Source organism: Oncorhynchus keta, chromosome 4 (assembly GCF_023373465.1).
Source record: "Oncorhynchus keta strain PuntledgeMale-10-30-2019 chromosome 4, Oket_V2, whole genome shotgun sequence".
NCBI lineage: Eukaryota > Metazoa > Chordata > Actinopteri > Salmoniformes > Salmonidae > Oncorhynchus > Oncorhynchus keta.
Window position 1 is genome coordinate 57,268,164 of NC_068424.1, and position 14,534 is coordinate 57,282,697.

The following is a 14,534-nucleotide window of genomic DNA, read 5'->3' on the forward strand; positions in this document are numbered from 1 at the left end:
TATGAAGACAGAGAGACGAGCCATTCAGGAGAGAGACAGGGGTCAGGTCTCAAGTGTGTAATCACTAACCCTGTCAATCAACCAGGACAGGAGAGGTGTGTGTGCCTGAGGAACCACACACTCACACACACTAACTCACAATAGTGCACACACACACACACACACAAACACACACAACCAACCCCTCTCTCCTGGGTCTTCAATCTCCCTGAGAGAATGTCGAGGTGACAGGGGAGATATTCAACCTCCCTCCTCCCCTCTTCACTTCCCCCTTCCCTCCATCGACCCCCATAGCCATCTCCAGCCTCGATCCCAAATTACACCCTATTCCCTATGTAGTACACTACTTTTTCCGATGGCCCATCTGGTTCTGGTAGTGCTGAGCGATTAACATAAATGTTAATTTTCGGTTTCTAAACAACTTAAACGACCGACGTCGGTTAAATGATTTTTGAATTCCATTTCTGTGAGCTCAACGCACAGTTTCTTTAGAGTTGTAGCTTCCAACAGGCCAATATTCTACATAGTTTAGCGCAGAAAACGTGGTAATTAACTACAATGACCATAATCCATTGCGCACCTACTTCTCTGGTTCGTGTGTTTCTTTTACACCAGCTACATTAGTTAAGTTAATGTGGGACAGACACAGATAGGGAGAAGTGAGAAGAATGCACAATCTTGAGGGATAGAGAGCAGTTGCTTCGCGAGGTGTCTCTACCTGAAGATACATGATCTAAGTGATTGATAGTTGGTATTCAGCAATCATAAAAGTATGCCTTATTTACTTTGAGGAACTACTAAAATAGTGATTTCATCAGACAGCAGAGGCAGCAGCTCTATAGAGATGAGATGACTTGGAATGAAATAATAAAGTCTTCAAATAAAACAAATGTAATATACACAACTGAAATATCTTATTTGAGTAATTTGAATACATTATGGTTAATAAGTGATAAGCAGTAATGTCAGTCACTACCATCATGGGACTTTTATTTATTGTTTTATTCTGTGTTGTTACAGCATTCAACCTACTAATCCAATTAATATTTTGTTAAAATTATTGAAACTGAAATCCTTGATTATTTTCTAATAATTGAACCGAAACAACCTCCAAAAGCACTAATCACTCAGCACTAGTCTTTGATCAGAAGTAGTGCACTATATAGGGAATAGGGTGTCATTTGGAATGCAGGACCTCTCGTGAGGTGAGGTGACCCCCTTAGCGGACGTAGGGAGTGACAGCAACGAAGTGACCACTGGTATCATCTTGGGTCAAATTGGCCACCTCGGCAGGAAAAGACAAGCAGGAGTCTAAAACAGCAGGCTCTAAAACCTGCACCGTGGGCATGTTGTGAGGAGGATTCTGTATGTTTAGATAAGGTGCTAGGAGGAAATTAATAACAGGATGGAAAGTGGTGTTTGTGTGTGTAAGAGTGTGTTTGTGTCTGAGAGACACAACGCGAGAGAGAGAGAGAGAGAGAGAGAGAGAGAGAGAGAGAGAGAGAGAGAGAAAGAGAGAAAGAAAGAAAGAAAGAAAGAAAGAAAGAAAGAAAGAAAGAAGGAAAGAGAGAGAGGGGTAGAGAGAGAGACAGAGAGAGACAGAGAGAAATAAAGAAAGAGAGAAATAAGATGGGACAGATCTGTCTCTCTCCAGAGATCAGACAAAGCCAGTAAACAGAAAAGAATGTGTCTGTATGCATGTGTTTATTTAATATGAAACTGTTGTTCATTTACTCTCTAGTGCTGGTGTGAATGCAAATAGGATTACTTATCAGCCAGTATTTTATGTTATTCCCCTCACTATTTTATAAGAAAGATATTAGGTATTTTAACATTTTGAATGCACACTATCATTAATCTGTATCCTTTGGTGTTTAGAAAGTACATATTCTCACTCATACGTCAAAACATCAATAGTCTGACTAAATATCTCACTGTGTATTAACATTACCTATACCCACATAGTTGTAGAGCAATGCAGAGCAAACACGTGCCTCAAGCAATGTGTAGTCAAAGTAAAGTAGGAGAACCCCCATGGATTCTGAAGGCACTCAGATTTACACTACAGCCCTAAGGGTAAACAGACAGGAACAGTGTTAAAACACAAAGGCATTCCCAAGGAGACCTGTTTCTCTGTTGTTGAGTCCTTTGTGGTTGTGAATTCTATTTAGGTTGCTTATTTTGTACTCTGTGTGTGTGTGTGTGTGTGTGTGTGTGTGTGTGTGTGTGTGTGTGTGTGTGTGTGTGTGTGTGTGTGTGTGTGTGTGTGTGTGTGTGTGTGTGTGTGTGTGTGTGTGTGTGTGTGTGTGTGTGTGTGTGTGTGTGTGTGTGTGTGTGTGTGTGTGTGTATGTGTGTATGTGTGTGTGTCTGTGATGGAATGTAAACAGGATACGTTCAATTGCACACACACACACACACACATACACACATACACACATACACACATGTACATTCAAATAGACACATGCACACACAAAGAAGACAGATGTGCACACGTGTCGAATAGATCAAGGACTTACACACTCAAGCAGAGATCAAGCATGACATATGCACACAAGTAAACTCAGCAAAAAAAGAAACGTCCCCTTTTCAGGACCCTGTCCTTCAAAGATAATTCGCAAAAATCTAAATAACTTCACAGATCCTCATTGTAAAGAGCTTATACACTGTTTCCCATGCTTGTTCAATGAACCATAAACAATTAATGAACATGCACCTGTGGAACGGTCGTTAAGACAGCTTACAGCTTACAGATGGTAGGACAATAATGTCACAGTTATGAAATCTAAGGACACTAAAAGAGGCTTTTCTACTGACTGAAAAACACCAAAAGAAAGATGCACAGGGTCCCTGCTCATCTGCATGAACGTGCCTTAGGCATACTGCAAGGAGGAATGAGGACTGCAGATGTGGCCAGGGCAATAAATTGCAATGTCTGTACTGTGAGATGCCTAAGACAGCGCTACAGGGAGACAGGATGAACAGCTCACAGTGACAGACCACATGTAACAACACCTGCACAGGATCGGTACATCCGAACATCACACCTGCGAGACAGGTACAGGATGGCAACAACAACTGCCCGAGTTACACCAGGAACGCACAATCCCTCCATCAGTGCTCAGACTGTCCACAATAGGCTGAAACTGGGGGCTTGTTGGCCTGTTGTAAGGCAGGTCCTCACCAGACATCACCGGCAACAACGTCGCCTATGGGCACAAATCCACCAGACAGGACCGGCAAAAAGTGCTCTGTGATCTGGGGCGGTGTGTCACAGCATCATCAGACTGAGCTTGTAGTCATTGCAGGCAATCTCAACGCTGTGAGTTACAGGGAAGACATCCTCCTCCCTCATGTGGTACCCATCCTGCAGGCTCATCCTGACATGACCCTCCAGCATGACAATGCCACCAGCCATACTGCTCATTCTGTGCGTGATTTCCTGCAAGACAGGAATGTCAGTGTTCTGCCATGGCCAGCGAAGAGCACGGATCTCAATCCCATTGAGTACGTCTGAGACCTGTTGGATCGGAGGGTGAGGGCTAGGGCCATTCCCCCCAGAAATGTCTAGGAACTGGTAGGGTGTCTTGGTGGAAGAGTGAGGTAACATCTCACAGCAAGAACTGCCAAATCTGGTGCAGTCCATGAAGAGGAGATGCACTGCAGTTCTTAATGCAGCTGGTGGCCACACCAGATACTGACTGTTACTTCTGATTTTGATCCCCTATTGTTCAGGGACATTCCATTTCTGTTAGTCACATGTCTGTGGAACCTATTGAGTCTTTGTCTCAGTTGTTGAATCTTATGTTCATACAAATATTTACACATTTTAAGTTTGCTGAAAATAAACACAGTTGACAGTGAGAGGACCTTTCTTTATAACAAGTTTATAACAAATACAGCAGTTACTCACCCACACACACTCACATTTGCACATGAACATGCAAACATTAAACACAGGTAGCAAACACACTCACAATAACTAGTCATGTAAAAAACACACACACACACACACACGCACACGCACACACACACGCACGCACGCACACACACACACACACACACACACACACACACACACACACACACACACACACACACACACACACACACACACACACACACACACACACACACACTCCCAAACCACACCCTGAGCCCCCTGAGCCCAAATAGGCAGGTCTCCATGGAAACACCATCCCATCATGCCACGGTACTTACAGGCGCTTGAGGTTGTCAGCCACGCTGTTGGCGTACTGTTGGTCCGTCTGCAAAACATGAGAAAACCCCCCTGAATAAAACCAAATGTTCATGCCTTTGTTGTGCCATTAACAGATAGTGTGGCTACATAAAGGTATTGACATAGTATACATTCTGTTACTATGTGCACTGCAATACTGTACACACATCATGTTTTACCTAAAATAATGTTGCCTTTGTCAGCTACAATCTTCCCTGGATACAATATGGAATAAAAATCACTAAATGCTTTTTTATCACAACAACAACGTTACAATAATTGCGCAACGGTTCAAGATGGTGTTCCGAGATGGCCACCGTGGGGCTTGTGGGCTGTTCCAGTTTCTTCCCAAGTGGAATCAGCCGCTTGATGGTGTAATTATCTGGCTCAGTATGAATCCAGCATCCAGAGCTGTGATGAGGTCAGGGAGAGGATAACATGTACACACATGTATTCATCCACCGACCAGGTTTGAGCTGGGACTACTTGATTACTTCCATATAGATCCATAATCAAACCCCAAAACATTGTGCTTGTTCAAGAGGATATGCCTCAGCAAAGTAATGCACAGTAACATCATGCAATACCAACTAATATTGTATAACTAACAGCTAACGCCATCTTTCTTTGGCTGTTGCCCTGCCTAGTCATTCCAATCTGGAGGACCAACTCTAAAAATGTATCGGAAATGTATCGGTTATTAAACAGCAAATGATTACAAATTCCCTGACTATGAATCTCCATCCTGAAAGGTTTACGGGTAGAGGGAAGGATGGAGGGAGCATCGGAAGTGGAGAGACAGGCGCAAGAGATCAGATGGCCAACAGGAAACACCTGGGATCACTTTGACCGCATCCTCTGCTTCCCAAATTAACTGTCCGAGAGAGGAATAGAGGGATGTAGGGAGGGAGGGAAGAGGAATTATCACAATGAAAACAATATATCCTGTCACATTTGAATAAAACATTTTGTCCTGTTTTTGTCCAAATATTCTCTTGAAAAACAAGAGAAACCATATATCCCTTTTTCTGGTTTCCTATGTTAAATGGTTTTGGGGCCTTTGAGCCGACAGACAGTCTTGCCCAATTCCAAATCAATCCCTAAACCCTTCCCCCATGTTACTTTGTGTAGATCTGAAAAGATTTTGAATAGGTATGAGGAATATACTGTGAAAATTCCAACTGGCCATGTGAAACTAAGACCTATCCAATCATTTCAAATCTATATGAAATGTGTACGGGTGGACTGTAGGGTATAGAGGCGGAATTGGACATTTGAAACTGTGACTGTAAACAGTGTGCACTAGCCTGAATGCTTTCTCAGAGCTAGTCCACCAGGAAGGATATTAGGAGGAAGGGAGGCAGAGAAAGGGGGATTTGTTTAAGCATTACTTAATCTCCCATGTCAAAGACGAAGCAAGGACTAGGGAAAGAAGGGGAGAAGTGTGTGTGTGTGTGTCTGAGTGAGTGAGTGAGTGAGTGAGTGAGTGAGTGAGTGAGTGAGTGAGTGAAGTGAGTGAGTGAGAGAGAGAGAGAGAGAGAGAGAGAGAGAGAGAGAAGTTGACAGAAAAAAGCTGAAATACCCGACTGTTTTCATCTCTCCAAGAGGCTGGCGTGTGCTATATTAGGCTTCGTACAACACCAGACCCCCCTCAGGTGTGAGACACTACATTGGTGGATTATACAATGGGTGGGTCTAATCCTGAATGGTGATTGGTTAAAAGAGCATTCCAGCCGGAGTTTTTTCCACAAGTTTCCACCGGCTAAATCTTTGACCTTAAAATGCCTATTTACTTTGATCCATCTGACTGCGCAAGCCACTGTCTCATCAGCCCTATCCACTGTCTCATCAGCCCTATCCACTGTCTCATCAGCCCTATCCACTGTCTTATCAGCCCTATCCACTGTCTCATAAGCCCTATCCACTGTCTCATCAGCCCTATCCACTGTCTCATCAGCCCTATCCACTGTCTCGTCAGCCCTACCACTGTCTCATCAGCCCTCCACTGTCTTATCAGCCCTATCAGCCCTACCACTGTCTTATCAGCCCTATCCACTGTCTCATCAGCCCTATCCACTGTCTTATCAGCCCTATCCACTGTCTTACTGTCTTATCAGCCCTATCCACTGTCTCATCAGCCCTATCCACTGTCTTATCAGCCCTATCCACTGTCTCATCAGCCCTATCCACTGTCTTATCAGCCCTATCCACTGTCTCATCAGCCCTATCCACTGTCTCATCAGCCCTATCCACTGTCTTATCAGCCCTATCCACTGTCTTATCAGCCCTATCCACTGTCTTATCAGCCCTATCCACTGTCTCATCAGCCCTATCCACTGTCTCATCAGCCCTATCCACTGTCTTATCAGCCCTATCCACTGTCTCATCAGCCCTATCCACTGTCTTATCAGCCCTGTCCACTGTCTTATCAGCCCTATCCACTGTCTCATCTCAGCCCTATCCACTGTCTCATCAGCCCTATCCACTGTCTTATCAGCCCTCCACTGTCTTATCAGCCCTCCACTGTCTCATCAGCCCTATCCACTGTCTTATCAGCCCTATCCACTGTCTCATCAGCCCTATCCACTGTCTTATCAGCCCTATCCACTGTCTTATCAGCCCTATCCACTGTCTCATCAGACCAGGCAGTGAAGTTATAAACTTGATCTCCGCTATAAAAATAATCTAAACATTATCTCACATTACTTTTAGACTAACATTTACTTTTCAACAGCGGGGGTTTGTATAAACATTGCTGTCTGTCTCGCCCGACATTTGCAACATTGTTTCAATATGAATTCGATATCCAACTATCCCATAGTAATGAACGTGTCGGGAGTCGGGACGAGAGAGAGAGAGAGGCAGGCAGTGTTTTTCAGCCACTCATGAATCAGCTGGCATAATTTTTATGGATATATACAAAGAAATGTCAGTTGAAAAAAGGTAAAATGAAATGAAGTGCAGCTAGTTTGCAGTCTTACCAGCTTCAGTTTGAAGTGATTGTGTTAGCTGTGTTGTTGGCTAGCTCCTCTGAACAACAGTGTCCTAACGAGAGAGCACATTCTCTATACCAGGCGAAATCGTGCCTCATTAGCTCGTTGTTATGGATGTATCCAAATAAATGCCACTAGAAAAGAGCTTAAACAAATGCAGCGACTGTTGTTATTCTGTCTGCACTGTTTGATGTAATTGTAAGTTAGCCGTAGTTTGCTCGCTAGCAAGCAAGGGATAAGAATGTTGCCAGCCAGTATGACAATGGAACATTAAGAACAAACGACTGGGTCGCGTCCATAGATTCAGAACAAAAAGACTGAACAACTGGGTCGCGTCTCTGGCAACCGAACCAATAGAACGAACGACCAGCCGGCTTGGGTAGCAACCCTAGATTTGTGTCGGGACTATATCTTGTGGAAGGATTAAATAGTACAAATAAATGAATCAAAATAAAAAAATGTTTCATGAAAATATGTCAATCATTATTTGAATCTGTTGGTAACCCATTGCATAAAAGTGATTATGCCCTCGAAACCAGTGTTTGGAGGATATATTGGCACGATTTGCCAGCCCTCGACTTCGTCTCTGGCCAAACAACACCCGTGCCAATATACTGTATAGTGCCAATATATACTCCAAACACTGGCTTCTCTGGCATTATCACTTAAATGTACCACATCCAGAGAGGTGAGAAACATGACCTCAGATTATTCATTATTCAACTGTTGGCTGACAGCGTGTGTTCAGCCAGTGGGACGTGTCTATCTTAATGTACAGTTAATATACAGCCCTATACTGTAGCCATACTTAATTGAATGGCTACAGTATAGTAGCCATTCAACAGATTGGGTCACTACTTGACACCAACAAACGCCCCATAATATCTGGCCCTCTGCCCTCTCTAAATCGTGGCATTGCCCAGCCATGCAGTGGATCTGCATGATAAAAAGCTCATAACACATGAACTCGATGGTATTATTGCTTTTATACAACGAGTTACCAGCATTGAAATGCAAGATTATTTCACAAAACGTGATGCTACATTCACTATCACTGGTTGTCAAGTGCAATGTAAGGCATTCTCTGGTCGCTAGTTCTATTCGTATTGACTGCCATCTAAAGCAAAACTACCCAAGCATGGTTGATAGTTCCAGAACTTTGCAGGTTGCTATGTCAAACAATTGCAATGGAGGCTTTAACCCCTCTTGCTAGCTAGCCAACTATACAGCTAACACAAGCACTTCTGACTGAAGCTGGAAAGACAGAAAACTATCTGCATTTAGTTTTGTTTGACCTGTTTTTATCTTGAAATGTCTTTGTATACATCCATAAAAATGATGCTGATGAATGATTTCAACTAGCTGAGAAAAGCTGCCTGTCTTGTCCCGACACGCTCATTACTATGGGACAGCTTGAGATCAAATTTCAATATTGAAATAATGTTGGAGATAATGTTTAGATGCTTTTTACAGTGGAGAACAAGATTGTGTTATATTGGCTGTATACCACAAACCTCGAAGGTGCTTTATTGATACACTGGTTACTAAGTAATTTTGTGTCATACCCGTGGTATTTGGTCTGATATACTTTACCAGGGCTTTCAGCCAATCAGCATTCAGGGCTCAAACAACCCGGTTTATAATGTGCAATAGTCAAGTAGAATCCTATCTAGTACAGTGATGTGGGTACCAGCTAGCCAGAGGACCAAGGCCATACAGTAGTAGCCCAACTCAGTCAGCAAGTTCAACTAACCCACCGCAAGACAATGGAACAAAATGGTATGCATTATATTTGTTTAGTTCTGTGTGTTATTACTGTAGTTGAGCAAATGCAACTGCTTAGAATATTCATATGGTCACACACTGACAGCAGGGGAGAGCAATGCACTGGGAAGAGCACGCGCACGCGCACACACACACACACACATCACAACAGGGCTCCTTCTAGTAATTTGTCCTTTGGACTTAAACAACCCTTTTACATGATTAGGGTTTCTTCACAATGAACTCCAGTGAACACACATAGGCCTATCTGTGAGGCTAGCCTGTTCGCTTTCGCTAATTACCTTAGCATCGGTCATATGGGAATGATAGCTTTAGGGTTATAGGAGTTAGCGATGATTAGTGTCTAGACTATTAGGGGGATCAAGAGGGGATGTGTGTGTGGTAGAGGCAGTAGCCTGGGGTAGCGTCATTCATTAGCTCTTCAGATCCCTGTCCTTTATAGATACATACAGACACACACATGAACGCGTGCGCATGCAGTCAAACATCCACGCACACATTGGGTGGGAATGGGTGGATTTCTCAATTCCCTTCTCAGGTCGTTGTATTGGGCAGTTCAATGGTGAGAAATGTCTCAGTCCCTGGAGCAAAAACTTTACATGACATCAATAAGCTGCTGCCAAACATTTTAAACCAGCATCACGAAATTGAGTCTTTCACAGTTCAAGGGGGATTCAATGACATTATGAAGGGCAGCTCAAAACAGTTGAAGATAGATTTTAAAGAACAGATTGGGTCACTACTTGACACCAACAAACGCCCCATAATATCTGGCCCTCTGCCCTCTCTAAATCGTGGCATTGAACGGTTCAGTAGACTTTTCGCCCTCCATAACTGGCTACGAGACTATTGCAGCTTTGTGGGTGTCACATTTATTGACAATTTTGATAGCTTCTGGAAACAAAGCTCATATTTTGAGTTGGATCGGATCCAACCAAATCATTTGGGTTCCTGGATCCTTTCACAGCATTGTACGGCTGCGTTGGGAGACAATGACTTCACAATGACCCAAGCCCAGCTCATTTAATCCCAACTATTGTGTCACTGAGTTGTCATAATGCTTCAGCAAATGTACATGATCCCAGGGGCGTTGGAAGACACAATGTAAGAAACCTAATTTATGTCCCCCCCTTACTGCCCTGAATGCCTCTACTGATCCCACAGCTATTGCATGCAGTAATCATGCGATCGTGCAAAACTGAACCCGCGAACCACAGCTTTTAATCAGGACAAGGTGACCGGAAACATGACCGAATACAAACAGTGTAGCTATTCCCTCTGCAAGGCAATCAAACAAGCTAAGCTTCAGTAGAGAGACAAAGTGAAGTCGTAAATCAACGGCTCAGACACGAGAGGTATGTGGCAGGGTCTACAGTCAATCACGGACTACAAAAGAAAAACCAGCCCCGTCGCGGATCACGATGCCCTGCTCCCAAACAGACTAAACAACTTCTTTGCTCGCTTTGAGGACAATACAATGCCACTGACACGGCCCGCTACCAAAACCAGTGGGCTCTCCTTCACTGTAGCCAACGTGAGTAAAACATTTAAACGTGTTAATCCTCGCAAGCCTGCAGTCGCAGACGGCATCCCCGGCCGCGTCCTCACAGCATGCGCATACCAGCTGGCTGGTGTGTTTACAGACATATTCAATCAAGCCTTATCCCAGTCTGCTGTCCCCACATGCTTCAACAGGGCCACCATTGTTCCTGTCCCAAGAAAGCGAAGGTAACTGAGCTAAACGACTACCGTCCTGTAGCACTCACGTCCGTCATCATGAAGTACTTTGAGAGACTAGTCAAGGACCATATCACCTCCACCCTAGACCCACTCCAATTTGCTTACCGCCCAAATAGGTCCACAGACGATGCGATCTCAACCACACTGCACTCTGCCCTAACACATCTGGACAAGAGGAATACATATGTAAGAATGCTGTTCATCGATTACAGCTCAGCATTTAACACCATAGTACCCTCCAAACTCGTCATCAAGCTCGAGACCCTGGATCTTGACCCCGCCCTGTGCAACTGGGTCCTGGACTTCCTGATGGGCCACCCCCAGGTGGTGAGGGTAGGTAACAACATCTCCACCAAGCCATGCACGCCTCCAACTCAATCATCAAGTTTGCAGACGACACTACAGTGGTAGGCTTGATTACCAACAACGACGAGACGGCCTACAGGGAGGAGGTGAGGGCCCTCGTAGTGTGGTGTCAGGAAAATAACCTCACACTCAATGTCAACAAAACAAAGGAGATGATCGTGGACTTCAGGAAACAGCAGAGGGAGCAGCCCCCTATCTACATTGACGGGACAGTAGTGGAGAGGGTGGAGAGTTTTAAGTTCCTTGGCGTACACATCACAGACAAACTGAAATTGCCCACCCATACAGACAGCGTTGTGAAGAAGGTGCAGCAGCGCCTCAGGAGGCAGAAGAAATTTGGCTTGTCACCAAAAACACTCACAAACTTCTACAGATACACAATCGAGAGCATCCTGTCGGGCTGTTTCACCGCCTGGTACGGCAGCTGCTCCACCCATAACCGGAAGGCTCACCAGAGGGTAGTGAGGTCTGCAAAACGCATCACCGGGTGCAACTTACCTGCCCTCCAGGACACCAACACCACCCGATGTCACAGGAAGGCCAAAAAGATAATCAACGACAACAACCACCCGAACCACTGCCTGTTCACCCCACTATCATCCAGAAGGCGAGGTCAGTACAGGTGCATCAAAGCTGGGACCGAGAGACTGAAAAACAGCTTCTATCTCAAGGCCATCAGACTGTTAAACAGACATCACTAACATTGAATGGCTGCTGCCAACATATTGACTCAACTCCAGCCACTTTAATAATGGAAAAATTGATGTAATCAATTTATCACTCGTCCCTTTATACTATATAATGTTTACATATCCTACATTAGTAATTTCAAATGTATATATTGTACGCTATACCATCTACTGCATCTTGCCATCTTGATGTAATGTATCACTAGCCACTTTAAACAATGCCACTTTATATAATGTTCTCATACCCTACATTATTCATACCCTACATTACTCATCTCAAATGTATAGACTGTACTCTGTACCATCTACTGCATCTTGCCTATGCCGTTCAGCCATCACTCATTTATATATTTTTTATGTACATATTCGTATTCATTCCTTTACACTTGTGTGTATAAGGTAGTTGTTGTGAAATTGTTAGGTTATATTACTTACTAGATATTACTGCATGGTCGGAACTAGAAGCATAAGCATTTCGCTACACTTGCATTAACATCTGCTAACCATGTGTATGTGACAAATACATTTGATTTGATTTTATGAACCAGACTGATACTGTTAGCACTGAGGCGGTGTGCCCTAGTAGGAAGTCCACTGTGTACAGCTCACCCTGCACTAACATAAATAACATGAGCATGTCTACCTTCCCAGTAAAGCAATAAAAAACTATTAAGCATCCCAGAAAAGTACAACAAATAGCATACTTTAACATATGCAGCTTAAGAAACAAGGTTCATGAAATCAGTAGTTTGCTAGTAACAGATGATATTCCTATTCTGACCATCTCTGCAACTCACTTAGATAACACCTTTGATGATACAGTGGTAGCAATACATGGTTACAGAAGGACAGAAATGCCAAAGGTGGTCGTTTATATTCAGAACCACATTCCTGTAAAGCCTAGAGAGGATCTCATGTGAAATAATGTTGAAGTAATATAGCTACAGGTTCATCGGCCTCAACGAAAGCCCATTCTGGTGGGAAGATGCTATAGACCACCAAGTGATTTCAACAGAGAGGTATATTTTTTGGGTGATTTAAATATTGACCGGCTTTCATCAGGCCCACTCAAGAGAAAGCTTCAAACTGTAACTAGTGCCCGCAACATGGTTCAGGTTATCAGTCAACCTACCAGGGTAGTTACAAACAGCACAGGAATGAAATCATCAACATGTATTCACCACACTACATCCATTGGATGTAGTGATCACAATACAGTAGCCATATCTAGGAAAACCAAAGTTCCAAAGGCTGGGCCTAATATAGTGTATAATAAGGTCATACAATACGTTTTGTACTGATTCCTGTGTTGTTGATATTTGCTGAATATTTGAATGGTCTGGTGTGTAATGAGGAGCAACCAGACGCTGCACTTGACACATATTGATACAACAGAAGCTAAGATGGGGAGAAGTTTGTCCATAACAAATTGCTGCTCTGCCTTCATAACAGCACTATGAACAAGGTAGGTCCTACAGACCCTAGTTTTGTCAAACCTGGACTATTGTTCAGTCGTGTGGTTAGGTGCAACAAAGAGGGACTTAGGAAAATTGCAATTGGCTCAGAACAGGGCAGCATGGCAGTGGCCAAAAGTTTTGAGAATGACACGAATATTAATTTTCACAAAGTCTGCTGCAAATGAACTGAATCCCCCCAAAAACATTTCCACTGCATTTCAGCCCTGCCATAAAAGGACCAGCTGACATCATGTCAGTGATTCTCTCATTAACACAGGTGTGAGTGTTGACGAGGACAAGGCTGGAGATCACTCTGTCATGTTGATTGAGTTCGAATAACAGACTGGAAGCTTCAAAAGGAGGGTGGTGCTTGGAATCATTGTTCTTCCTCTGTCAACCATGGTTACCTGCAAGGAAACACGTGCCGTCATCATTGCTTTGCACAAAAAAGGCTTCACAGGCAAGGATATTGCTGCCAGTAAGATTGCACCTAAATCAACCATTTATCGGATCATCAAGAACTTCAAGGAGATCGGTTCAATTGTTGTGAAGAAGGCTTCAGGGCGCCCAAGAAAGTCCAGCAAGCGCCAGAACCGTCTCCTAAAGTTGATTCAGCAGCGGGATCGGGGCACCACCAGTACAGAGCTTGCTCAGGAATGGCAGCAGACAGGTGTGAGTGCATCTGCATGCACAGTGAGGTGAAGACTTTTGGAGGATGGCCTGGTGTCAAAAAGGGCGGCAAAGAAGCCACTTCTCTCCAGGAAAAACATCAGGGACAGACTGATATTCTGCAAAAGGTACAGGGATTGGACTGCTGAGGACTGGGGTAAAGTCATTTTTCTCTGATGAATCCCCTCTCCGATTGTTTGGGGCCTCCGGAAAAAAGCTTGTCTGGAGAAGACAAGGTGAGCGCTACCATCAGTCCTGTGTCATGCAAACAGTAAAGCATCCTGAGACCATTCATGTGTGGGGTTGCTTCTCAGCCAAGGGAGTGGACTCACTCACAATTTTTCATAAGAACACAGCCATGAATAAAGAATGGTACCAACACATCCTCCGAGAGCAACTTCCCCCAACTATCCAGGAACAGTTTGGTGATGAACAATGCCTTTTCCAGCATGATGGAGCACCTTGTCATATGGCAAAAGTGATAACTAAGTGGCTCGGGGAACAAAACATTGATATTTTGGGTCCATGGGCAGGAAACTCCCCAGACCTTAATCCCATTGAGAACTTGTGGTCAATCCTCAAGGGGCGGGTGGA

General features: G+C 44.0%; 1 protein-coding gene across 1 annotated transcript in view; it reads right to left on the reverse strand.

Annotated features, from left to right (window-relative positions):
- The window catches only part of LOC118379263 (alpha-1,3-mannosyl-glycoprotein 4-beta-N-acetylglucosaminyltransferase B), a 188,417-nt gene that overhangs the window by 82,395 nt on the left and 91,488 nt on the right, over positions 1-14,534 (reverse strand). The window contains exon 5 of the mRNA XM_035766270.2: positions 4,223-4,269. Within this exon, the coding sequence (XP_035622163.2) occupies positions 4,223-4,269 (47 nt within the window). The remainder of the gene's footprint in view (positions 1-4,222; positions 4,270-14,534) is intronic.